Here is a 27351-nt window from a genome sequence, read left to right on the forward strand (position 1 = left end):
ATGTGCCTGAGAAGCAGCTGAGGAAATTGCAAAATCTCAGGCCCAATTCCAGACTTACTAAAGCCAAACTATGAGAAAAGGACTCACGGCATCTTCTGTATTATGAGTAAGACAAGTGATTCGAATGCAACTGGAGTTTGAGATCCACTGGTATATTCGTTCAGGTTGTCCAGAGGAGATGGAACCAGTAGGGTTCGTGTGTGTGTGTGTGTGTGTGTGTGTGTGTGTGTGTGTGTGTGTGTGTGTGTGTGTGTGTGTGTGTGTGTGTGTGTGTGTGTGTAGAGAGATAGATAGATAATGTACCTACAGATATATAGAGATAGTGATATATAGATACATCAGAAGTGGGGGACTCAGACTCAGAGCTTCTCGCCTGTTCTGATGGGCTTGGCCGTGTAGGGAGAAAGTTATTAGAAACAGATTCAGCTCAAGGACAGGGTTTTTGGTTTATTTGTTTTGCTTTTTATTTTTAAATGAGTCTTTTCCATCAGGGAAGAGTGAGAATAAGACGCCCATGCAATCAAGGGCTGACATGATACTCCACAGGAGACAGTCACAGAACGGGGGCTGGGAGTGAGCCCTAGTTATGTTCAAAAGCCTTGATGACTCAGCTCTCTCTGAACGATGCTTTCCTCAATGTCCCCCCCGCTTTTTGTTCGGTCGGTTTCCTTGGTACCCACCTGCATATGCTCTGTACTCCAGCCAAGGCTTTCCTCACCCCAGCCGCAGCCTGAACTCCTGCTCTGTGCCTCTACTGTGCTCCTTCCATCTGGAATCCTTTTCCCATCCCTCTCGCTCCTCAGATGAGAAGCGACAGTTAATTCCCTGCACAGGGCAGCAAGCCTGTGTCTGTGTGCCACAGTCGCCTTGCTGCACTGTTGCAGTTTTCTGTGGCTCCCCTCTCCCTCATTCATCTTGACATCCCAGGCTCTTTGTATCCTCCACGGGATGGAACACAGTGCCTTACAAATGTTTGTTGGATTTCACTGAAGATGGTGTCAGACTGAGGATGCCAAATCGTGGTACATTCTCAAACTGCGATGCTTACACAACAGACTAAAGAGGAGAACCAGTCCCAGATTTGGGCCAATTATGGGAAAGAAACCAATTGAGGACCCATATTCCAAAACATAGGTCCTTGCCCCTTAGAGTTAATACGTGGGGTGACACAGAAATGGTCTGCCAACACAGAACTCAAGTATAAATATAACAAAATTAACACAAACTGTTACATACATATAACAAAATTGGGATTTACTTAAACAATGTTCATAGCCTATTTCTTTTTTTGTTAAGCAAGCTGTTCTTTCAAATCTATCTGTTTTTAAGTTTGCTTTCAGGAACCACTACTAGCTTATTTTTACTGTCGAATGCCATGTCCACATGGCCTGTGAGAAAGGATACGGCTAAACACCGTTTCTATAGAAATGAGTGCTGTGGGTCATGCATTGGCTGCTCTGGTGTTCTTTTCTTACCTGTGAAGGTGCAATTATGATGAAGTGCAGTTCATGGAAACATACAAACTGTGTCTACACTTCTTATAGCCAAAGGATCTGGAAAGCACTAAATGTAGGTTCTACAGTGAAAGATTTTACATATTCGTGTAAATCATTCTCATTCATTCAGCCAGTCAGCCTTGCCACATCCTTTGGACACTTGTGGGTTCCATGAGCTGTGTCATCCTAGGCTGTCATTTGTGGAGGTCATTCATGAAGGTTGCCACAAATGTGGTGCAGTTGGACAAGCAGGAGACTCTCAGGAAAGCTGTACAAGGAAGACCTGGCCGCCTTTTGGACAAAACTTGTGGCTCTGCCCATGGGTGGGTGAGCACGGGCCTCATCCAGATACCTCTCCCAGGAGTCGTAAAGGCTTCTTGGCTGTGTGAATCAGAGGGTTAGAGTAGACGTCCTTAGAGATCTGAGGCATCACCAGCCTAAAGGTGGTGACGGGAGTCACAAGAGTAGATACGATATTCCAAGGTAAATGAGCAGTGAGAGAGAAAAAGGAAGAGGACGTTCAAATAGTGGGGGCAAGATAGCACTTAAGGAGACTAGAGAAGAAGAGTCAGTGATAAAGGAAAAATCAGGGAACATGATGTCATATCGCTTGTGGAAAACAGTGGGAAATGCCAAAGAGAGGATGAGGCAGATTAAAGATGGCCAGTTATTTGGTACTCATAGAACCCCATCAAGACGTGGGGTTCTATGTCCCCTCCCCTTAGGTCTAGGTGGGTTTGGTGACTGTTTTGTCCAGTAGAATACAGCAAAAATGATGCTGTGCCCATTTTCAGGCCTGGACTTTAAGAGACTTGCAGCTTCCAATCCTTTCCCTTGGAAGGTTCCAGCCACCACGTAAGAAGTCTGACTACTTCAAGATCACCACACTGTGAGAAAGCCCGAGCTAACGATAAGAGAGATGCTCAGCGATCCCAGCCCAGGCACCATCTGCCCGGGCCTCAGCTGCCGTCTCACTGTACCTGCACGGGAGACCTCAGGTGAGGGAGGACCAATCGACTGAGCCCAGTCAACCTACAGAATTGTGAGAAATCATGGTTTTTTTTTTTTTTTAAGAAATCATGATTTTTTTAAATTATTTTAAACAGTTAATATTTGGATGGTTAGTTACAGAGTATTTCATGTCAACTCCAACTGACACCAACCGGGTGTATGGCAATTCAATTCTGACACATCCACCCAGAGTTAGCACAGACTCCACAGGTTAAGGGCTAAGTCCTCCACAAGACAACTCTCACTTCAGACACCAGCTGCATATCTAAGGGGGGTCGGGTGGGGGGTGGTCCCTAGGCCACGCTTACTACTGATCAACTGACAACAAACTCAGAGGTTCCCACAGCCCCCTCGGGGTTGATGATTCCCTAGAGTGACTCACAGAACGCAGGAAAGTGGCATACTTAGGATTACAGTTTTATTATAATGGGTGCACATAGGGCAAGATCTAGGAGGGTCCCCAATGTAGAGTTTCCCGGCCCTCTCCCCATGGAATGAGGGCGTATCACCCTCCTGGCACATCAATGTATTCACTAGCCAGTAAGATCCTCCAAGTCTCAGCTCCAGAGGTTTTATTGGGGTTTCACTCCATGGGTGTGATTGATTAAATCTTTGACCACATGACTGAACTCAATCTCTAGCTCCCCTCCTTAGAGGCGCTGAAAGGCTCAACCTTCTAATCCTGTGGTTACTCTTTCTGGTAATGAGACCCCATCCTGAAGCTATCTAGGGGGCCCATCTTGACTCATTTCATTAGCATAAGAAAGACATTCCTATCATACAGGAAATTCCAAGGATTTGTGAAGCTCTATGCCAGCAACCTGGATAAAAATCAAACAAATTCTTTATTGTACCACACATAGCAATAGATAACTAGAACTGAAGTCAAGTAAATTAAGAACTGAAACATCTCCACCACTGAATTTGCAATGTTTACATTAAACAGAATTATAGGGACTTCCCTGGCAGTCCAGTGGTTAAGACTTCGCCTTCCAATGCAGTGGGTACGGGTTTGATCCCTGGTTGGGGAGCTAAGATCCCACATACCTCGCGGCCAAAAAACCAAAGCACAGGAAAGAAGCAATATTGTAACAAATTAAATAAAAGATTTTAAGAAACAAACAAACAAAAACAGAATTATAGGTTAAAGGGGTATAGCCAATAGAGAGGCAAGACCTATTTTTCTGTTACTTGCAGCCAACACCATCCTAATACAGTGCAAATGATGAAACGTGTATGTATAACGCAATCATACACATGCATGTATATGTAAACCAAGAATCCTTAGAAGCTACATAATAGGAAAACACAAGGATATAGCAAACAAAATTGCCCAGAGAGTCAAATAATATTTACATTTTGTCTTGAAGAGGGTCAGTAGGATTTCATCAGGCAGAGAAATCAAGGAAGCGTGATGCGGACAATCTAGGATGTGCAAAACATCAGTAGCTGAAGAAGATGGAATATTTGGGGATCAGTGAAAAGTTGAGTATCGCTGAAGCATTGTCCAGAAGCAGGGGGAGTCAGGGATGGGAGGCTAAAAATGGAGTGGGACTGATCAGTAGTAGAAGCTTATAAATATAGTTTAAGATCTGACTGATAGGTTTCATGGACCACGATAAGGAAATTAGACTCTCATATAGGTATGTGTAGGAGTCATAGATTTTTTTTATTGTTATAAAATATACATAACATAAAATTTACCATTTTAACTGGCACTCAGATTTTAAATATAGGTGTCCATGCTCAAATCTGATTAGCTTTTAAATGAATCTCAAGATAACAATATTATTAAAACATGAATAATAATATTTTTTAAGTCAAAAAACTAAAATACCAAAAGCAAAATTAAAATTAATAGCTGAGAGCTGTGGTAGACATGGGGCTGTGCTGTGAAGAGCAGAAAGGATGTGCTGCCTAGCTGTGGGCTGTGAAGTTAGCCCGTAACCCCCAGCCACTTTGAGACTGGTTTCAGCTGCAGAGAGCACCCTGAGGACAGGTGCTTCCCGGGTATATTAGTCAGAGTTCTCCAGAGAACCAATAGAGAGATAGAGGTAGATAGAGACAGGGATAATACAAAGAGAGAGAGATTGACTTATTACAAGATGCTGGCTCACATGATTCTGGAGACCGAGAAACCCCATGATCTGCCATCTGCAAGGCAGAGGCCCAGGAAAAACAGTGGTGTCGATTCCAGTCCAAATCACAAGGCCTGGGAACCAGAGGAGCTGATGATGTAAGTCCCAGTCCAAGTGCACAAGACCAACATCACAGCTCAACAGTCAGGCAGAGAAAGTGAATTCTCCCTTCCCCTGCACTTTTCTTCTATTCAGCCACTCAGCTGATGGGATGATGACCACCCACATCGCGACGGCAATCTGCTTCACTGACGCTACCAGTTCAAACACTAATGTCATCCAGAAACACCCCCGCAGACACATCCAGAAATAGTGTTTAGCCAAGTATCTGAGCACCCTGTATCCCAGTCAAGTTGACACAAAATTAGCACAGGGGCAATATGCATCTCTTGCCTGAGTAAGGCAGAAGGTAGAAGGTCCAGTCTTCTACCTGAAGGGTGCCACACAAACGGACACAATGTGTTCCAGAGCTCCTGCAGGGTCGCTGAAGCCTGTATTGCAACTTCTCCATCTGCCCAATGCTGCTTCTACCCCCCTTCCTTTTATAAGGAAGGAATATTTGATATTCCTATCAAATATACCGCACACTTGGTCTCCGTGTGTGCCTCTGAAGATGTGTCTCCTCCATGTCTGCCTGAACTATGACGGTGGGGTGCTATGTAAAGACACGAATTTTGAAAACATTCAGACCCAGGTTCGAAACACAGCTCTGCTATTTATTAGCTATGGGACATCAGACAAGTAATTCAACCTCACTTAGTTTTCTCATCTGTAAAATGTGAATGAAACCTACATACCTTGCCGTGTTATCATACAAATTAGAAAAAATGTATGGGACATCCCTGAATATAAGAAGCACTCAAAAAATGTAGCTCATGTCATTTGGTAGAAGACATCATTGGGTGTCCATCCAGGACATGTTCAGATTACTTCATTCAGAGGGAATGCCTGGCAGGACATTCCTGAGACAATTCCCTTGCAGGGTCTGATGCCCACAAATAACCTTGGTGCCTGCAAACAAAGGGATGTCAGCAGGGATGGTGCATCAAAATTCAAGGATCACATGCTAAGTTCTCCAAATAATTTTTGAAATCCCTCTCCCTTGGCTTGAGATGAGAGGGAGAACAGAATACCTACAATTCTCCTCGAAACAGTGTCATGGTAGGTGATCAGCTAACAGTGGGCAGGCCATTTGGGGACCGATCTCTTTTGCAAGACCTGCATGATGGCACCTGGTATTAGTTTCTCAGTCACTTGGGCTTCTTCAAAACCTTTAAATTGCATTTAAGGTTCTGCTCCACAATAATTAGCAAAGAAACAAAAAGATCCCGTTTTCATGGATCTTTGAGTCTATTGAGAGAGAAAAATAATAACACATACAAATATATAATTGAAAACAATGATGAGTCCTATGAAGGAAAGGCTCACTGGATGTGGTAGACTTTGGCCCCCAGTGAACCAGGCCTCCTGGCAGTTTGCCCTTGTGCAACCCCCTTCCATGTTGACAATGGTTTGGCTACATAATTAATTTTGATTCTTGGGACATGATATACATGGTGCCAGCAGAGGTTTGATGAGCACTTGCCCAATGGGACTAGACCTCTTGGAATGCACTTTCTTAGAACCCAGTTGCCATTCTACGAATAAGTGCACAGTCTACATGCAGGATCACCAGGGGCCTTGAACTCCCAGCTGGTGTCCAGCATGATATGCCGGGCTCAGGACCTTCCAGCTATCTCAGCACCTCAGTCAAGTTCACATGAAGAAATGAGAACCACCTGATCAACAAAAATAATCATGGTAATTAATACCCTGTTGGTATTTAAAAGCACTGAATTTGGGAGTGGTTTGTAACACATTAATAGATAACAAAAACACAAGGCTATGAGAACAAAAACAAAATGTCCTACCTAGCCTAGAAAATTGGAAGGCGTTTCCAGAGGAATTGATCATTTACATGGACTCTGAAAGAAAAATAAGAGTCATCTTCCAGAGAGGGCAGAAAGCACAAAGGCCTGTGTTTGAAGGGAAGAAGATGCATTCAAAACCGGAATGAAGGTCATTTTCTTATGAATCTTCACCTAATTATGAAACATATAGAGGGAATTTCCTGGCGGTCCAGTGGTTAGGACTCAGTGCTTTCACTGCGATGGCCCGGGATCAATCCCTGGTTGGGGAACTGAGATCCCGCAAGCTGCGCAGTGTGGCCAAATAATAATACTAAAAAAATAAAAGAAACATAGAAAGGCAAACATATGTGTACATACTTATTGTATTTATTTTCTACAGCACTAGTATATTTAAGAAGGAGTTGAGAGACTTCCCTGGTGGTTCAGTGGTTAAGACTCTGCGCTCCCAACGCAGGGGGCACGGGTTTGATCCCTGGTCCGGGAACTAAATCGCACACGCCGCAACTAAGAACCGGCACAGCCAAATAAATAAATAAATAATTTTTTTAAAAAAAGATGGAGTTGAAAGCCCAGAGCTAAAACTGATATTTCTCTCCTTGCTTATTACTACTGACTTGCTATTACGAGCCATCTGCGACGCGAACACATTGTGCTGGGACCATCTGTAATGTTCCTAATCTAATGGTTTAAATGATGGCTCATGTTCTCATTAGAAGATATTAGCACCTCAAAAACATTTGCTGGAAATAGCAAGGTACTGATCCCTTCAGATCCTATCAGATAGCTACCCTGGAAATTAATGCATGTAAGAGCAGGAAGAAAGGAAACCAATACTCATTGAATCCCTTCTAGGGGCCAGGACCTTTGACAGACTCCTTGCATACATTCTCTCATTAATCCTCTCAGAAGTCTCAAAGGTATGTTTTATTATTCTATTTTTACTTATTAAAGAAAGTAAGGCTTTTAAACATTCATTAACCTGCTCAAGATCACACAGCTCCTCAGTGGCAGAGCCAGGATTTAAGCCCCAGGCTCTCTGCTTCTGAGATCTATGATATCCATAGCAGCTGTTGTTGACCGCCTCCCCTAAATCCATTTCCCCTTCCTTCCACACTTTTGTTCAGGTATCCATATCTTCCTGGGGTGTTTTCCATCATCTCCAAGCAATTCTCCAAAGGTCAGTGGACATCAACTGGGTGTCATACAAATTTATCTCAATTATGACCCTATCTACTTGGAGATAGCATCACATCCCACAGGTTAAGGGCTCAGGCTCACCAGATTCCCCTGCTTGAGATCCAGTCTCAAGTCCAGGGGCCACCTGCTGAATGACCAGCTATAAATTGGAGTTCCCAGAAACACGAGGGGTCCTTGGGTCTGATAATTTGCTAGAATGACTCACAAAGCTCAGGGAAACATTTACTTAACATTTAACAGGTTTTCATAAAAGGATACTACTCAGAACAGCTAGATGAAAGAGATGCGCTCTCTGGGTACACCACTCTCCCAGCACCTCCATGTGTTCACCAACCCAGAAGCTCTTCAAATGTCTCATTGTTCAAGAGTTTTTATAGAGCTTAATCTGCAGTACCCCTTCCCTTTCCTAGAGGTTGCTGGGTGGGCCTGAAAGTCTCACCTTCTAATCACTCAGTCTTTCTGGTGACCAGCCCCATCCTGAGGCTATGTAGGGACACAGCCTTGAGTCTCCTCATTAGCATAGACTCCTGTGTGATCAAAACATGGGCTTCTTATGAATAACAAAAGACTTTCTGAGCGCTCAGGAAATTCCAAGGGTTTTAGGAGCTCTGTGCTAGGAATGGGGACATACCAAATATATTTCTTATTATACCACACCTCCTCATGAAGCCAGTGAAATTCAAGCGTGGGCTTCTCTGTCCACAGCAGCATTTCTTAGCAGCAGGCACAATGGGCATTTGGGGCTGGCCAGCTCTTTGCTCTGAACTGTCCCATGCATCTTGGGATGTCTTGCATCCCTAACTTCCTCCTGCAGTCATTCTAATGACCCAAAATGCCCAACACACACCTGAATGCCAAGGCTCTGCTTGAACAGCTGGTCCATAGGGAGCACAGTGTTTCCTGCTAATGACAGTTCAGGAACTTACGCAGTGGTTGGTAAGCCAACCATGGGGTGGAATTTCTCTGCCACAGGTGGTGGTCCAGGAATAAGAATGCAGCCTGGGGGACTTCCCTGCTGGTGCAGTGGTTAAGCATCCACCTGCCAAGGCAGGGAACACGGGTTCGAGCCCTGGTCTGCGAAGATCCCACATGCCGCGGAGCAACTAAGCCCATGCGCCACAACTACCAAGCCTGCGCTCTAGAGCCCGCCAGCCGCAGCTACCGAGCTCACATGCTACAACTCCTGAAGCCCGCACGCCTAGAGCCCATGCTCCGCAACAAGAGAAGCCACCGCAATGAGAAGCCCGCACACCGCAACAAAGAGTAGGCCCTGCTCACCGCGTCTAGAGAAAGCCCATGGGCATCAATGAAGACCCAACACAGCCAAAAATAAATAAATAAAAATAAATTTATTTTTTAAAAAAGAATGCAGCTTGGGTAAATGATGTGTAAGGGGAGGTTTGCTAGGGAGCTCTCTGGAGAGAGTATATCTGGAAGAAACAGATTTTTTTACCCTGGAATTTTTCATGTAAAACTTTTCATGTAAAACTTTTCACTCATCTCTGGAGTTTTTTTGTTGAATGAGGCAATAAATCGCCTTTATTCCTTAAGTCAATGAAGTTAAATAACAAACCCCAAATGTTGGACTTCCTGTTTCTTACCATGGCAAGTAATCTACCTGATATAATACCTTTCTTAGGCTTTTAGGTCCTGCTGTCTCTACATAAAGAACATGGCCCTTTGGGCTAGTGGCAGTGAAGGGCAGGACAAAGGCATCGATTTCTATTTCAAAACTTTCCCAACTTTCTGTTCTTTACTTCAGATTTTTTCTGCATCTGCCTTTGGTGTAGCTCCCTCCTCTCAGTAGAAGAGATGTTCCTTTCTCAGGCCAAGGTGAATTCCTTCACTCCCTCTCTTGGTCCAGACTCTTCCTACCTCCTCAGAAGTGCGTACCTCTCTCCCCATCACGCATTTTCCCTCTGCCTTGACTCTCCCTTTCTATGGTTCTTCACCCAAGATACATACTATGCCCAGACCTTCTCCTGTCAACCAAGTCCTCCCTCCTACTAATGCACTTCCTATCTCTGGCACGGCCCCGTCACAGCCAGGTTCCTTAAAAGTGCCATCTCCGGGACTTCCCTGGCAGTCCAGTGGCTAAGACTGCGCTTCCTCAAACCCAGGGGGCATGGGTTTGATCCCTGGTCGGGGAACTAAGATCCCACAAGCCACGTGGCCTGGCCAAAAAAAAAAAAAAAAAGAGTGCCACCTTCATTGACTTCCCCACTTCCTAGTGTTTGCACTCCCCTTCCCCAACTAATCCTTAAACTACCATTATCTGATTCATGCCCTCAACTTCCCCAATGAAACTTCAATGGCGATGTCCACTGATGAACTCCTAAATGATAAACCCAATAAGTATTTTCATCTTTATCATTTCTAATCTTTTTATTAAATGTGTCAATCAGTTTGTCCTTCAAAAATTCTCTCTTCCTTTGGAGTCTGTGTTTACCACCCTCTGATGCATAGCTTCTTAATCTGGGGGCTGTGGATTACATAGATATGGATGGGGGAAATTTGCATCTTTATTTGTATTAACTCTAACTGAAATTTAACATTTTATTCAACTATGATTGTTGTCAGCACCAAGGTCTATTAGCAGTATCTACCGATTTGTCACTAATAGATATACGGATGTTGTCATCTTACAATACAATTGATACAAACATCTTGTCATATCATTTACACTCATCCCAACTGCTAAATTATAGCCATTATTAGACCTCTTGTTAGATCTTGGTTTTTAATATATTAATAAAGAAGCACATATATTACTCTAACACAAATTTGTTTTGGAAATATTTTAATAACAATTCTAATATAATTTTTTCTGTAATCCTTTGTTTTTTTGTTTTTGTACCTTTGATACCATTATTCTGAGCAGGCATCCATGAGCTTTACACGAATGCTAAAGGGATCTATTGCTGAAAGAAAACACCACGTTTCCTGCCGAATCTTTTAAAAATCTCTCAGATTACTGCTCCTCAGTTCAATTTTGAAGCTCATGTTACAGGGCCCACTGTCCCATTTTTTCTTAGCATCAGAACCACGTGTGACTGAGATTATAGTCATTAGATTTTACAGCAAGGGTTCTCCTCAGAACTTGGAAGTAAGTTTGTGCCCTGAGAGTTCAGGCTAACATTCAACATGTAATGATGACAGTCAGGTAGTGAAAATGACAGATAACACACTGAGAGCTTCACACACCCTCTGCGTTGCATGGTCATGCTATGATTTTGATATTATTTTCCCCATTCTACAGATTAAGAAACTGAATTTCAGATGGAATCAATGTCTTCATTAGGTCACATGGTAGGTAATTAATGAGACAGGGGGCTTAATATACTGCAAAATGAAGTTCACCAGAAGCAACCTAAAGATGCAGGTTGAATCCCAGGGCCAGAACTTGATGGTAATTTGACTGAATTGGCTAAGTCCATCAGAAGGAGGATTGGTCAGTCTTAGAGGCTGGAAAAAGGAAAATTTTGGAGATAAAAATTGGTATTCTCTATTGAAATATTACTCAGGGGAGTTTTTGACTCATCAAAATATTTGGTAGTTGGTTAAGGCTATTGGGCCAGGGTTACAAATGCTTTCGGAGGCCAAACAGATACGGCTTGCAGGTCAGAGTGAGACGACAGGGTGTGGTCGAACTGATGAAATGAATGAGGGGACGAAATGCACTAGGAGGCATAGGTTTTACCCCCAGGAAAGACCATCCCAAACGTGAGCTGGATGTTTTGTGTTCCCTCCACTTAAAGTCATTAAATATTTCCATGCACTTTACTCTTTGTAAGGAAAAGAAAAAGCTAGTGGAATGCATTTCACATATTCCTGTCTCTGAGATAGTGATTTCTTATTGCAATTTGACATTCTACTTTTAAAAATCAGACTTGTAAACTAGGTTAATGTGAGTCCATTTCTGAAAGATGGATTCACTTTTGATGTGTAGAGAAATCAGGTTTCTAAGCGTCATTTACTATATATACCAACCTGTGAGTTCCCTTGGGAGACTCAATCTAACCCCTCTTCATGAACATAAAGCATTCATCACTTCCTTGTGGAGGACAAATACATTTTTCTTACATGTTACATGATGATGACTTCTAAATTTGTATGTGGAGGTCAAAACTCTCATTGGACCCATATTTCCAGCTTCCAGCACTGCCACTTACTAGCTGTCACGACATGAGAAATTATTTAAACTCTTTAAGCTTCAGTCTCCTTTTCTATCAAATAAAGACTTTTTCTCTGTATATTTATTTTTATTTCCTTTAGCTATATTATCAGAATTTGGAAATTTAGGTGCAAGTGTTTGCATATATTAAAGGATTATGATAATCCTTTCACTACCTTTTTGAAAATTGATTCAATTTGCCCTTTCAAGTTTTACAAAAGAATTTTCACTTCCTCACATTTTTTTCCATTTCTGATTATTATTCTTTTTATTTAAATATTTTAAATTAAAAAACTATCAGTGGGATTAACATACACACTACCATATAAAAAACTGAAAACCAACGAAGACCTACTGTATAGCACAGGGAACTACACTCATATTTTGTAATAAACTATAAGGGAAAGAACTGAATCACTTTGCTGTACACCTGAAACTAACACAACACTGTAAGTTAATTAAAAAAAAACCCTCAGGGTAAAATGCAAAAAATAAAAACATAAATTAATTTAAAAACTTTCAGATTTGTTGTGAAGATTAAATGATTTGGGAGGTTTGTTACACATTTTCAATTGTATTAAACGTATGTGAATTTTAACAATGATTGTCAGAGACTTTAATAGATACACAGGTAGAGCATGCAAACAGGTAATACACAATAGAAGAACCACAAGTGTCTATCAGACACTTGAAAAAACATTTGGTCCCAACAACCGTACCAGCTGCATGGTATTTCTATCTGGAGCTCAGACCACTCCCCCAAGCCCCAGACCCAAATGTCCAATTGCTCATTTGATCCCTCCACTTGAATGACTGTTGGCATCTCAGTTCAACGTGTCCAAAACAGAATCTTTGATTCTCTCCCCTCTTTCCCACCTACCTGTTCTTCTCCTGCAATTAATGTGTTACCTGTTCATTTGGCAAAATATCTAGGGATCATGCTTGTTTGTTCTCTTTCTCAGTCCTTCCGTATATACTACATCAGCTAGCTGTGACTGGCTGGACCCTGGAAGCTTGGCTGCTGCCTGGACCCCTCTGGAAGCCAGAGGGGAGGGACACGGTCAAGAGCCTCAGGAAATCAGGGTGGGCATATACCCTCCCTCTTGCCTTGCAAAAAATCCCATCCCTTCTGGAAGTTCACCTCTCAAAACTACACCAGCAGAGCAGAAGAGAGGAAAAAGCAAGCGCCTAGGGACCCTGACACCCACCTGGGTGGTGTGGAGGGACCAGCTTGAAGCAGCTCCTCGGTTGCTGGCCTCCAAGGGCTGGGGTGCTGAGTGCCTCCTGACCCCACATGCTGTCTCCTGCCTCGGTCTCCTCTGGCCTCGGGGCCAGGCCTCCTTGCCTGTCCCCCTCTTATAATTTCCAGTCTTCTTCTGGGTGCCAAACTTTCAGAAACCTCTTCCATGAGGTCAAAAAGCAAGTTAACCCTCCCTGTGCTTCAGTATTTATGATGAGCAAGGTGCTCTCAAGTGCGGGGATCAGGGAAGGGCCCCCTCCTCTGCCCAGAGTCCAAGACAGTCACTGAGCCTACCTGTTACTTCTTTTCACAATTTATTTCTTTTTTGTAACAAACTATGGCTTTTGCTGTGTCCTGTAAAGACTTTTGTTACAGTTTAGTTCTCTATGACAGGATGATTTTTATTAATTTTATCATTCATCTTTATTGCTTTTATTGCATCTTCTATTATTGTTTTATGAACCCTTTGTTTTCAATAAATAAAAATCTCTAGGTTTTTAATAAATAAATTAGGAGCCTGTAATTTCTTATTAGTTTTACTAGAAACATTGCAGTTAAAATGGTTCTCTAGAGCTGTGTCAAGTTAGAATAAATTTTCATTTATTTATGTTTGAATTTTTCTTCTGAGTCTTTGAAGGTATCTATTCTGAGTTGGAAAGCTTTATAATAGGTATATCTTCTACTAAACTATATATATATGTCCATTGCTTACAGGCAGAAGTCTAAGATGGTCCCCAAGATCTCCACTCCCCCGTGTACACACACTTTCTTCCAGTTGTTCAACCAAATACTAACTTAGATGCTGCTGTGAAATGATTCTGCAGATTCAATTAATGTCCCAAAACAATTGACTTCAAGATAGGGAGATGGTCCTGGATGGGCCAGACCTAATCACTTGAGTCTTTAAAAGTGACGGGGCCCTTCTTAACAAAGAGATTCAAAGCAGGAGGGATTAAAAATGAGGGAGATTCTCTGCTGTTGGCTTTGAAGATGGAGTAAGCCATGTGGCAAGGAATGCAGGAGCCTCTAGTTGTTGACAGCAGCTCCTGGTTAATAGCCAGAAAAGAAATAGGGACCTCAGTCCTACAACTGCAGGAGGCTGAATTCTGCCACATCACATGGGCTTGCAAAAGGACCCCAAGCTCCAGATGAGAATGCAGCTAAGTGGACACCTTGATTTTAGCCTTCTGAGATCCTGAGAAGAGAACCCATCTACACCAGGCCCAGACTTCTGCCCTACAGAACTGCGAGCTAATAAATGGGTATTGTTTTTCGCCAGTAAGTTTGTGGTATTTTGTTACTCAGCAATAGAAAACGAATCTAGTAGGACACGCTTATATTGAGATATGACCTCTACACCATATGATGAGTCAGCACAGTAGGGATTACAGTATTCCTGGAAGCCTTTTTTTTAAAAGAATACCATGTGTTTTTGTTGTTGTTTTGTTTGTTTGCGCCAGGTCTTAGTTGTGGCAGGCGGGCTCCTTAGTTGTGGCATGTGAACGCTTAGTTGCAGCATGCGTGTGGGATCTAATTCCCTGACCAGAGATCAAACCCAGGCCCCCTGCATTGGGAGCGTGGAGTCTTAACCACTGTGCCACCAGGGAAGTCCCCTGGAAGCCTTTTCTATGCTGGACAACTGGGAATGATTCAGCTACACACATGAGAGACTGAATAAATATACCCTAGGGAGCTAAATGTCTCCCTCACTCAACTCTCAACCCTTCCTTAACCATTACCAAAAACAAAACAAAAAAACCCTGTAGACACTCCAGCACTTCCCAACACAAGGGGGAAGTGTCAGTGGAGAGAAAGAACAGAATTCACAAATTAAAGTTTAAATATCTTACTTTTGCAAATTTTACCAAAAAAGAAAATTGACCACGTGAACACATTTGCCTTGGAAGGGGTCATGCAAGTGAGGGACCCTGAGCTTAAGGTTCCTTAGCTTCTCTCTCTCTCTATATATATATCCTTAGCAGCTGGCATAGTATCTGACATATGAACAGCATGTCTCAGTTCTTTCTTATACAGCTACATTAAATTAATCACTGAGTAGTTGTTTCCTGACTTCAAACTTTTCTTAAGTGAATTCATGTTAATGGTGGGAGGCCTGTATACTGAGTCCACCCTCCATTTCCTGTATCCTGGGTCGCTTATAGTCACACATACTATACAGAGAGTCCCTGACTTACCACGGTTTGACTTAATGATTTTTTGATTTTACAAAAGGGGTACACATTCAGTAGAACATGTACTTTGAATGTTGAATTTTGCTCCTTCCCGGGCTAGTGACATGCTGTACAATACTGTCTCTCGTGATGCTGGGCAGCACAGTGAGCCGCAGTCACCAGGGAGCCACGCGATCGTGGCGGTGAACAATGGTACACTCACAACCGTTCTGCACTTAGACGACCATTCTGTTTTTCACTTTCAGTAGAGTATTCAAGAAATTACATGATATATTCAACACCATTATAAAATAAGCTTGGTGTTAGAGGATTCTGCCCAACTGTAGGCTAATGTAAGTGTTCTGAGCACGTTTAAGGTATATAGGCTAAGCTATGTTCAGTAGGTGTATTAAATGCATTTTCAACTTAACAGATATTTTCAACTTATGATGGGTTTATCTGGATGTAACCCTACAGTAAGTCAAGGGAGATCTGTATACTTACTTCCTCATCTCTGCTTGTTTCCAAGAAAGAAAATGTAAATAATTCAGTTTTTGTTTCAATTAGTGATTCAAGAGCCTCAGTCTGTTCTTTTATAAATAAGCAAAATAGCTTATCTCAGGGTTCAGAGGAGACAATCTCACTTTTGGCATTTGGATTTAGTGTTTTTTGGAGTGAAGTGAAACGAGAACCTTCCAGAAATGCACTCAGTTGATTCAAAGAGAGAAAGCGGGATCTAGTTCTAAAGAGGTCTTTGTCTATAACTGATTTTTCTAAAGGAAAAATTAACAAAAATTAGAGTATATCAATGATGAATAATCTACTCTTTCCAACAGACGCTTTTGTATTATAATTTGTATCAAATACAGTGTGAAGAAAATTATCCATTTACTAAGAATAAAAAAATCTTCTCCATTAAGTCTAGTAATGAAAACTTCAAGATAAGACCCCAAAGTGACATAAGCCTGCAGTTCTTCTAATAAATATTAGAGTACAAGAAAACACTACATTTAAGGAATAAGATGATAGTCAAACTCTACTTGTTTGTACCTTAAACCTTTTAAAGGCAGTGTTTCCCCTACCTCCATTTAATGTAGATTTTTAAAATTAATTTTTTATTGGAGTATAGTTGATTTGCAATGTTGTTAGTTTCTGCTGTACAGCAAAGTGAATCAGCCATACATATACACATATCCACTCTCTTCTACACTCCATTCCCATATGTCATTACAGAGCACTGAATAGAATTCCCTGTGCTATACAGTAGGTTCTTATCGGTTCTCTTTTATATATAGTAGTGTGTATATGTCAATCCCAATCTCCCAATTTATCCCCCCACCCCTTTCCCCCTTGGTAACCATAGTTTGTTTTCTACATCTGTGACTCAATTTCTGTTTTGTAAATAGGTTCATTTGTAACATTTTTTTTAGATTCCACATATAAGCGATGTCATATGATATGTTTTTCTCTGTCTGACTTACTTCACTCAGTATGACAATCTCTAGGTCCATCCATGTTGTAATATAGATTTTTTTAAACCTGAGACATAAAACGCATGATCAACTGCTATAATATTTGGACATAACAGTGCAGGTAGGAAATATGTGCAGGTAGGAGAATACTGGTTCCCATAAAATTATTCAAATAAGTTAATGAAAAAGTAGAAATAAATTGTTAACTCTGTTGAACCACATGAATCCTTAAGGACTTGAGATGAAAGAAAACAGCAATTCCTTTTTAAAAATCCTTTTTAGGAGATCGTTGTCATTGTATTTGATCCTCAAAAAATTGCTTTGAAATGTAATTTTTAAAACCTGAAAAATATGTTTTCTCTTCCTTTTGCAACTGTAAAATGATTCTTTTTCAGGTCTTTTTTTTCAAAAATACTTTTAGAAGTGCACAAAACCAAAACCACAATAAACTTCTTTATAGACTAATCTGTTTATAGTAAAATTTTATTGTAGACAGGTTAAATGAAACTGATTTGACCCAAAATGTATCTGATTTCAGATGGTTAGACATTTATTAGATCCTTGTTTCCACTTGATCTCTGTAGGTTGTGGTAGCCAGCTTCTAGGATGGCAGTGATCCTCACCTCTGGTTATTAATGTCCTTGTGTAGTCCCTTCCTATGTTTTATCACAGTGGGTCCATGGGACCAGAAGGATACAGCAGGAGTGGCGGGATGTGACTTCCAAGGTTAGGTCACAAAAGACACTGAGGTTTTGGCCTTATGTTCACTCTCTCGTATCTCTCACACTGGGAGAAACCAGCTTCCATGTCATGAAGATACTAAGCAGTCCTCTGGGAGGTCCATGTGGTAAAGAACTAAGGCCTCAGCCATAAGCCACCTTGGGAATAAATCATCCAGCCCCAATCTAGCCTTCAGATGACTGCAGACTGCAGCCCTGGCTGAAAGATTAACTGCAACCCCATGAAGAGACCTCCAAGCCAGAGCCACTCAGCTAAGCTGCTCCTAGATTTCTGATGCATAAAAATTGTGTGAGAATAAATGTTTACTGCTGTTGTAAGGTTATACTGTACTTTTTCGCAATCTGTTTCATTTGAAGGAATTGCTGGAAATTGATCCCCAGATTACTTACATTGAGAAATTTAAAAGAGCGGTAGAAGTACAGCAATGATTCTTGGCCAAATTTAAATTCGCCTTGCAGATTTTTAAATGGATGTAACCTCAATGTCTGAAGAACAGACAGATTTATTTTATTTTACTAACTTCTTTAAAATAAAAAAGTTTGGAAAAATAGACTCCTATTTTCTCCATATTAGAAGTGAAAATGTGATTCTTTGATAGTCATTTTCTTCTCTCTCATTCCATATGTTTAAAATTCTGATAATGAGACTGTTAGAAGCAGAGATAAAGATTATATAGGAGGGAGGGGAGCTGGAAGAAGACTGAAATGTGATCTCGTAATTCCTGGCACCCATCTCACACAAAAGACATCAGTGACAGAAGGTTTTCAGTGTCCGCACCTCCCACTGGGACAGAGCTAGCTTATCATGTCCTCACAATTGGAGAGAAAATGGATTTCCCTTTATCAAAATTTAAAGACCTTTACAGGTAAAGATTAAAATAAATTGACACACTCATGGGAGTAGTAAATGGTTTCTTTTCAGCAAAATATAAGGTATACTCCTCAGGTATCCTCATTCTCATTCTGATCCTGACTTTTCCAAAATAAGGACACCTACCAATGAACACGAGACACAGAACACGTTCAGGATAAATGGATGAATATGTGTTCAAACCAGAGGGTTTGAAGTAATTACATGGTCCAGTCTTTGCTGACAAAAACCCAACAATGCAGATAGTAAAATATTACCGATGTTATATAGTTCTATAGGGGTCAGTCTTCTAATATACCTAGATACATTCAAGAAAATCATTCACCTGCAATTTGGTATATACACTCTCTCCTAGTAATAATGTACTTTTCAGAGTGCTCTCATATCTACCTCCTAGTGATTCTATTAGCAACTGGAATTATCATCTCTATTGAGTATATGACAAAAATTCTCAAGGTCAGCTTGCTGGTGGCAAGAAAGACTGTAATTCAGGCCTCCTGGAATCCAATATCGGGCCATTCCCCAGACCACTCTCTCTGTGGAAAGCACTAGGCAACTGTTAAGGACTGAGAAAAGTAGGTAGTTTAAGAACACTATTTTGGTTTTTAACTCACTTTTAAATTTGTTATTAATCATTATGTAGTTATATTTTTTTAATCCACGATTTTATAAAATGAGCTTATTATTATTCCAATATTCACTGTTTCTCTCATTTGTGCACTTATGTAGGCCCCTTCTGTTATGAATAGTAAGTGCATCGATAACAAAACTAACCTACATACAAAAGAAAGTTTCTTCACTCACCTACACACACATTGACTCAGGATGTGAATTTGCAATCATTCCATTTTGACCCTTCAGGTAAACTTCTGAAGGATGAGCAGAATGGAATGGAAGTATAAAGCAATTATATTCCAATAAAGATATTTTAAAAAAGAAAAAAGAATGCAATGGAAGAGAGAAACCAGTCATTTCTGGCTTTGACAAGTGGTCAGAAATCAGTCATGAGTAGAAAAGTAAGAGAGGGAATACTAAGTGTGTTACCCAACAAGAACATAAATGGCAGATGAGGTGGATAAGGTGAACAAAGTACAGTGGAGAGGGCTGCTGAAACATCTGGAATGACTAGTAAAGCAATAACTATGGAAGATAAGGCCCTTTAAGGCTCAGCTTAGAGGCTCTCCTTCCGCTTCTGCTGGGGAGCAGCTACATATACAGGTTATCATTAGCAGAGAGGTTTGACTGCACAGAGACCATAGTAAATCAATTGCTTGCAGATATATCAAAACCCTATCAGTGAGTGGCAAGTGACAAGTAAGCTGATTGTTACAGAGTAGAGTGGACACAAGCAACACACTTCGGGTGTCACTGTCTCCCACCACCCCAGATGGGACCATCTAGTTGCAGGAAAAGCAGCTCAGGGCTCCCACTGATTCTGCATTATGGTGAGTTGTATAATTATTTCATCATGTATTACAATGACTACCCATGACTTAACATGAGAGAGACTCTCATCTCCTTTAAGGGAGCGTCTTTGTTGGGCTCATTTAACTCCTACAGTTCTCAGTGACAGGTTGGAGGTGGAACACAGGGAGAGGGTGAAGGAAAGGGAGAAATGACTTCAGTGTTTACTTAGTGTCTCCTGAGAGCTTGACACTTTGCTAGACACTTGTGTCATCTCATGAGGAATCTAAGGCTTAGAGAGTTTAGTAATTTATCCAAGATCACTCATCTGACAGGGGGTAAATTCAGGAGTTGAACGGAGTTCTTTCTTCCTCCAGAACTGGTACTGAGCTTATGAGTATATGCAGGAAAATTAATTCTGTCATGGTGTTTAGAAATGGCTTAAAGCAAGCATTTCACAGTGGTTCTTAATTATTTCTGGGTCATGGACTCGTGCGAGGATCTCTCCCATAAAATTACAAATATGCAAATCCATACAACATTGTGCATATCATTTCTGGAGGATCACAGGGCTCCCAGAATGCATTCGAGAGCTGGCTAAGGAAACCATGGGAACCAAAGTAAGAACCTATGCATTGCAGTATTCCAAGCCACTCTTCTCCCATCCCATTCCCCCACTACCTCTCTTCCCACAGTCTGAGAGTGATCAAAACCAGAGGGAAAAGAAAAAAAAAAAAAAAAAAAACCAGAGAAAATTTAAACACATGAAAAGTTTGGTTGGGAAGAGTAAATTCAAAAGTCTAATATAATACTCTACTTTAAAATGTCATGGAAAACTTGAATGAGGAGACCTTGGAGAATGTAGCCTTAAACAATCCTTAAATTTCACCGTTATGACCTTCAGACCACATATGATGTAAGACTGAGAGATGAGGTTATCAGAATTCGTCCCCAAGGGAATGAAATAGCTGAAAATCGAACAGAATGGAAAATCCCACGAAGTATCCTATAATTTAAGGGAAGAGAGTTTTATTTCTGTCATTTTTGCCTAAGGAGTTTTTCTTGAAAAAATGTCTTTGGATTTTGGGGGCTACGTAAAGTGTTTAAAATGAAGTTTGTGTGGGTTTTATTTACACCTTGTTTCAAAGATTATTTAAGACAGCATATAGGCTTAGAGAAAATGTAACAAAATATTATGAATTACACATAGAAAAAAATAAACGTCGAGACATAAAATAGAGACAGAAAAGGAGCTGACTTTAAAACAGGAATTTGTATAGTGATTAGGCCTTAACTCCTTCAAGGTAATTTTTAGAAATTATGCAGCACTAAGGGTTTCACACATTAAGTATATGTTTTTCATAATTTACAAAATATCTTCACATATATTATCTCATTTGATCCTAAATTGACTTTGAGAGGCAGTTATTCTCTACATTTTCCAGACCAGGAAACCGAGGCTTAGCGAGGGACTTGAAAAGCTAGTCTTTGCTCTTTTCAAAGCCACTGATTGTTATAATTCCTGCACACCAATAACTAACACCTCTCAGTTCTGTGCAAGAACCATACACACTTGACTCCTGTGGCCCTGACATTTTCATGAGAGAAAGATTACCACCTACTTTACAGGTGCTTTAGATCTGGAGGTGGATAGACATAAAATTAAAGGACTTCAGACTTGGAATAGACCTTTCAGGTAACACTTAACTCCATTGCTTTATCAATGAGTGTGTCAAAGCTCTAGGAGGCCAAAAGATTTGCAACCATCATCCAACCAGTTTGTGGTAAGACCAAGATCAAAAGCAGGTTTCCTAAGTTCTCTTTACACTGCATTGCCTCTAAAGCTCTATACGTATCCTTTTCTATAATTTTTTACATTCAGTTCTGACCTTTCTCTTCTCAGTTTCCGTGTCCACTGGGTAAAGTGCCGCATGCATCCTGACATGGCAACAAGCCCGTGCATGACCTGGCACCAGTGACTTCTCCCACAGTTCTCCTCTAACAGTATGGGAATGCTTCTGATCGTAAGGATGCTAGGCTTTCGTGGAACATCCCCACAGAGTTGTCCTGTTCAGGCTATGTGTAAAGGGCATACCGCTGAGAGTAGTAAGAAATTGAGTTTCTCCTGGAAGGAGGGAACTTTCTACATGTCTATCACCAGGAAAGACTTGAGTGAAGGCACTCAGATGGGAGGGACAAAACGGCCTTTGGAACATGGCAGGCCTAAGAAGGGACTTCTCCACCCCCAAACTAAAGATGGGTGAACTAGATTATGCAATTCCTGGTAATTTTTCACATCAAATTTTTGTGTGCTGTCTCTGAAAATCCCCTCCAAACAGTAAAAACAAACAAACACAAACCTGTGAGTTGACATTTGGAAAGGCCATTCAAACCATGTAGCAACGAAGTACTGCCAGCCCAGCATGAAGGTTTCGGTAGAATGACAGATCCTAAAAGGGAGAGGAAAATATTAGGCAACAGGAACCAGAGCCACGAAACCCCAGTCACTTCTGCCCTTAGCAATGGCTCTCCTTCCACTGCCAACATTAGAGGCTATGGGTTAGCAAATAAGCTTCCTTATGCAACTTCATATTCCCTGAACAGATCCAGGACCTTTGCACATTGTTTCTTGCGCCTAAACTTCAGTTCCCTTCCCCCACCTTCTGTCCTCTTGACAAACTCTTCCTTCATATTTCTGGGTCAGACATCATCTTCTCTAGATAACCTATCCTGACACTTTTAACTCTGTCTTGCATCTCCTCTTCCAAAATCTGTGTGCTCCTTTAGAACAGTGTCTGCCTTTAGTTCCAGGGCCTAGCAGTGCATGAAATATAGTATGTACTTAAAGTGTTAGTTGAATAAACAAAAAAGTTACTTTTTTTCCTTTAAGTGCATTTTTCAATAGGTTATTCATGAACACTGCAAAATTTCAAACTGCCCTTGAAAAATTCAGTGAAAAGTAGATATTCCCTCCAATCCCATCCCTTCCTTCCCCTGGTCCCAGGTGTGTCCTTTCAGATTGACTACGTACTATGTATGGGTCTTTAAGTATATTCCTGTCATTTTTCTACACAATGGTAAAATAAAAAGTTATTTATATAACAATAAAATATAGCTTATAAACATACAAATGTAATTTATGTATCACTTACTATATATAAGATAGTTGTATATATAAATAATATATATAACATAAATGTATATTTATACACTGAGTCCTGTGCCTTGTTTTTGCGTAACGTTAAGTCAGGCTTTTTTTTTTAAGACCGCATAGTATTCCACCGCAGGTGCATATCATGGTTTACCGCATATTCCCTAACTTAGGGTTTCGAATTTACAAACACTTCCATTTTCCCTGTCAAAGCCCCGTCCCGCACCACAGATACAGCCTCGCCCTCCAACCCCGCCCCGAGAGGCTCCATCATTTTCGAACACCTTGTCACGGGCCCAGGGCAGGCCCTGCGCCGAACGCGACCTCTGCCTTCCCACCACGTGTCCCGCGTCCCCACCGCAGGGCGGAAGGACGCGGCTCCGCTCGCGTCGCGGCGATGGAGCCGCAAGGCCCCTCCCCTGCCCCAGCGTCTCCCGGCCGCCGGAGCCCGCCGCTCAAAGGCGCCGGCAAGACCAGCGCCCGGCCCCGCCTGGCTCTGGGCCGACGGGGCCGACGGCGCCGACGGCAGTGGCCGACGCTGCACCGGGGAGGTCTCCGGCGAGGCGAGGCGGGGCGGGGCTCTGGCTGGGCGGGGCTCCAGCCGGCGTGGCGCTGCCGGCGTGCGGGGCTCCTCCCCTTTCCCCCGGCGGCGGCGCCGGCGGCCGCAGCACTTCCGGGTCGGCGCGGAGGCGGGGCGGAGGCGCCGCGGCGGCTGTTATTGTTCAGCTGGGCTCCGCTGGGCGCTGTCTCCCTTGGCTCAGAGGGTGTCAATTTGTCCCGCTTCCTCTCGGCCCCACACTCCCGGAGGCTGACGACGACGGCGGCGGCTGCGGCGGGCGGGGCCTGGCGTTTCGAGGCCGAGCGGCGCCGGGGTGAGGGGCGCGGAGGAGGAGGAGCAGAAGCAGGAGGAGGAGCCGCGTGCCCTGGCACCGAGCGGCCGCGGCCATGGCGTACGCCTATCTTTTCAAGTACATTATCATCGGCGACACAGGTGAGCGCGGCGGGCGGGGGTCGGCGGCCTCCGGGCCGGGGCTGGGGGGCACACGGCGTCTGGCCGCGGCGCGGGAGCTGCCGCCGCCGGGCGCCTCCCCCCCGGCCGCGCCGCTCCATTTCCGCAGTGCTGGAGCTGGTGACGTGGGCACTGCGAGAGGCCGCGGCCTGGCCTGGCCGGCCCGGCCCGCCGCCCCGGCCCCGGCCCTGCAGCTGGGGGCCGCGGCCGCCGTTTCGACGCGCGATCTGGGGAGTGTATGAGAGGAGGGCCGGCCCAGCCCGGGGCCGTCAGAGCCTGGCTCTGAGGATCGCACGCCCTGCCCCGGGCCCCTCGCCTTGGGCCTCTTCGCCGCCCCCGAGAGAGGAAAGCGGGGCCGAGGAGAGCAGACGGTGATGGGAGGAGGACCTTGGGCTTCCTGACCCACACGCACCTGCCGAGGCCCGGGTAGAGCGCTTGCTGGCGTGGGACAGCCATCTGAGGACAGACAGAAACCTCTAAAAAATAATAATAGTAGTAACATAGGTATGTAGTTTTATCACTCAACTCCCAAGTCAGAGTAAGTCACATCCCGTTACTTGACGCCTGGGCCCTTTCGAGGTCATTAAAGCATGAAAGAGTTCTGTCGACTTCTGCCACGTGTAAACTTGAGGTTCTTTGATAGTAATGCAAGGCGTTCAGCGCTCTTGGTGTGCGCTGGCGCGCGTGTGTGTGTGTGTGTGTGTGTGTGTGTGTGTTGGGGACACTTTGGTTTTTTCGATACATCAAATCCAGGCTCACAACTGCCAGTTATCAGGTGACCTGATGTCCATTCGAAGCAGAAAGAAATACAGTTATTTGCACTGAAGATAACATTCCATTGTATTTCGCAGATAAAGTAGTCAAACTCGTTGAAAATATTTTTAATATCTGCGATTTCTTGGCATTACTTTGAATCTGATAATAAAACTAAGACTTGTTCAGGTGTTATAACTATTAATATACCGGAGTCTGGTTGCAGTGATGACTCTTGCACAACTTTGGACCCTTTGCACAACTTTGGAAATGTAAGCAGCAGCTTGTGGTTGCACTAGTGATATGGCAGATTGAATAAGTAGCACAAGAAGTATGTTGATTGCTGCCTAAAAGAAAAACGTTCTGCTGTAAACAGTCTTTCAGCAAGGCTTTTTGGTGTGCATGTGGAAACGGGATAGTTTTCTGCGTAAAATCCTGGATAAAGCAGTGTTTTGCACATGTTCATAGTGTGTCTATATGCTTTTTTAAATGCTGTGGCATACTTGAAGGAAGTGGGTTCTAAAGCCTACTGGCAAATTTTAATTGAGGCTGTAACACTGAGATTGGAAGAGGGAGTTCACGTTAACAGCTATATGAGCGGGTTTGAGAAGTAGAGAGAAGAGTGATTATGGACGTGAAGCAGTAGTGACGCTTCAGATTAGCCTTTACAGGTTGCCTTCGTTCAGCTTACTTACCAAGCATCTGCTGTGGGTAAAGTATTGTACTGGGAGTAGTGGGGCTACAAATATTCACAAGGCGGTGCTCCCTTCTTTTGGAATTTGCCCTCATGCAAAAACAGTCCCCTGGCGGTTCAAAGGGACGACATTCTTTCTTGCCATTGCTACCGTTACCACCTAGTTCCGGCACTGAGCAGTTGACCCTGGACTGTCCACAGCATTTGCTTTCACCCCACTCCAGCTCAGGTGGTATAGTTGACTGTCAGACTAACCTTCCCCAAACACAGCTGTTTGGAGGCTGTTCCTCTGTTCACGTTCTTTAGTTTGACCTTCAGGGAACTCCATTATTTTAGCCCGTGTTTAACTTCTCTAGCCTTCGTTCCCAGTATTCGCGAGTCTCCACTTTCCTCCTGCCAGTGAGGCCCTGTGCTTTTTCCTGGTCTCTGCTACCCTCTCTGCTTGGAGTGCCTCTCTGTCGAAATTCTTTCATTCCTCAAAGTCTCTCTTGAGTCTTCTGTAATCTTTCAGAGTCAATGTTTATTAAGTTATTTTGATGTGTCAGGCCTTCCTGGTATCCTGGCTGGAAGTGACCACCACTCCTTATCTGGATGTATCCCACTTTGTATTGTTCTTCTGATATTAATTCCTGACTGTTCTGTAGACACTTGTGTAGACATTTATAATTGCTTATATACCTCTTGAGGGCAGAAAAGGTGTTTTGTATGGTTTTGTATTCCAGGAAGAGCCTGTAGAAGATGGACGGTAGGCTCCATACGTTTAATTAAATTGATGAAAGAACAGCCAAACAGGCCATAATGTTCCTACTAATATACATTAATAACTTGACAGAAGAATTTTTTAGTCCAATTCTGCCACTTTCTTACTACTATCATTAACTTTGGCCAAAATCCTTTACTATGTTTTCTTAATTCAAAGTATACCCGTAGTTGTAAGGTCCACTTAATGTGGCCCTCCCCAAACACAAAAAAATGATCAGTAATCAGTAGTGGGAAATCCATCCTGATTTTTAAAACAGTCATAGTGTGAAAAATATGCATTTTAGAAAGAAGGAAATCACTGTTTTTCCTGATTCTCCCTTTCCCTAGCCTGTGAAGCAATCATTATTAGCCTTCCCTTCTCTCAGTAGAGAGCTAAAATGAGGACAAATGGAGAAGTACCGCACACATTTTCCTTTCCAGAGTTCCCTCTTTCACAGAAGAGACTTTTAAAATGTTGTACATGATCATGATACTGTTGAAATGTTCGTTTTCTTACTGCATGGCCAAATGTAGTTAAAATATAGCTTTACAATTTTTCATTGGTAATGTCTTGTTCCTGAAAAATTGTTTAGGAAAATGTGTCATTTAAACCTAGATATAAAGTGGAAATTAGCTTTTAACAAGCCTGGACTAATATTATAAGCAGAGAATTATAAAGTATAGAGGGAGAGAAAAATTGTAGTAAACCTATAATTGTTGCTTCTAAAATTCTGGCGTCTGCCTTCCATTTTAATCTCATCACTAACCCTCCCTCCCCTTTCCTGCCTTTCAGCTAGGCACAGAAAAGCACAAACCTGGTTGTGTTCTGTCTGAAATACCCTTTCTTACTGTGCTCCACTCCCCAAAGCCCCACTCCCAGCCAAAGTGAAAAGACAGGTTAGGTCAGAACTTTTTCACCTGAGCAACTCCTATTCGTTCATTCTTTTAAGATGATAACAAACCCCACCCGTCCCTGTCGCCTGGTGCCGGTCACCTCCACTCTTCCTCCTCTGCCCACCTCCACCGTTTGGTTTGGTTGGCTTGTTTTTGTTTTTGCTTAAACTCTTTCAGGGACAAGTGCTATATAAATAAATAAACAAGACCAGCCTGGTCACACGTTATCATATCATCTGAATGCATTTTCTAATTTGAGATATAATTGACGTATAGCATTGTATT

The 27351-nt window shown here is 42.6% G+C and overlaps 2 protein-coding genes across 19 annotated transcripts in view; one reads left to right on the top strand and one right to left on the bottom strand.

The window, feature by feature from the left end:
* CA8 (carbonic anhydrase 8) overlaps nucleotides 1-23564 on the bottom strand; it is a 213792-nt gene extending 190228 nt beyond the window's left edge. For 4 of the 16 annotated variants that reach the window (XR_011246771.1, XR_011246769.1, XR_009516574.1 and 1 more), the window contains exons 1-2: nucleotides 23260-23563; nucleotides 22185-22274 (exon numbers count right to left, since the gene is read on the bottom strand). The gene's annotated coding sequence lies outside the window, so the exon portion shown is untranslated. Of the gene's footprint in view, nucleotides 1-22184; nucleotides 22275-23259 lie in introns of those variants that run through there. The other 12 variants (XR_011246770.1, XR_009516573.1, XR_009516572.1 and 9 more) reach the window with 6 other exon arrangements.
* Nucleotides 23565-23687: 123 nt separating this feature from the next.
* The window catches only part of RAB2A (RAB2A, member RAS oncogene family), a 76543-nt gene continuing 72879 nt past the window's right edge, over nucleotides 23688-27351 (top strand). For 2 of the 3 annotated variants that reach the window (XR_009516577.1, XM_059994687.1), the window contains exon 1: nucleotides 23688-23966. Coding sequence is in view for 1 of the 3 variants with exons in the window: in XM_059994687.1 (XP_059850670.1) it covers nucleotides 23921-23966 (46 nt within the window). In the remaining 2 variants the exon portion in view is untranslated. The other variant, XM_059994688.1, reaches the window with a different exon arrangement.

The sequence above is a fragment of the Delphinus delphis genome, chromosome 17 (genome assembly GCF_949987515.2).
Source record: "Delphinus delphis chromosome 17, mDelDel1.2, whole genome shotgun sequence".
Taxonomy (NCBI): domain Eukaryota; kingdom Metazoa; phylum Chordata; class Mammalia; order Artiodactyla; family Delphinidae; genus Delphinus; species Delphinus delphis.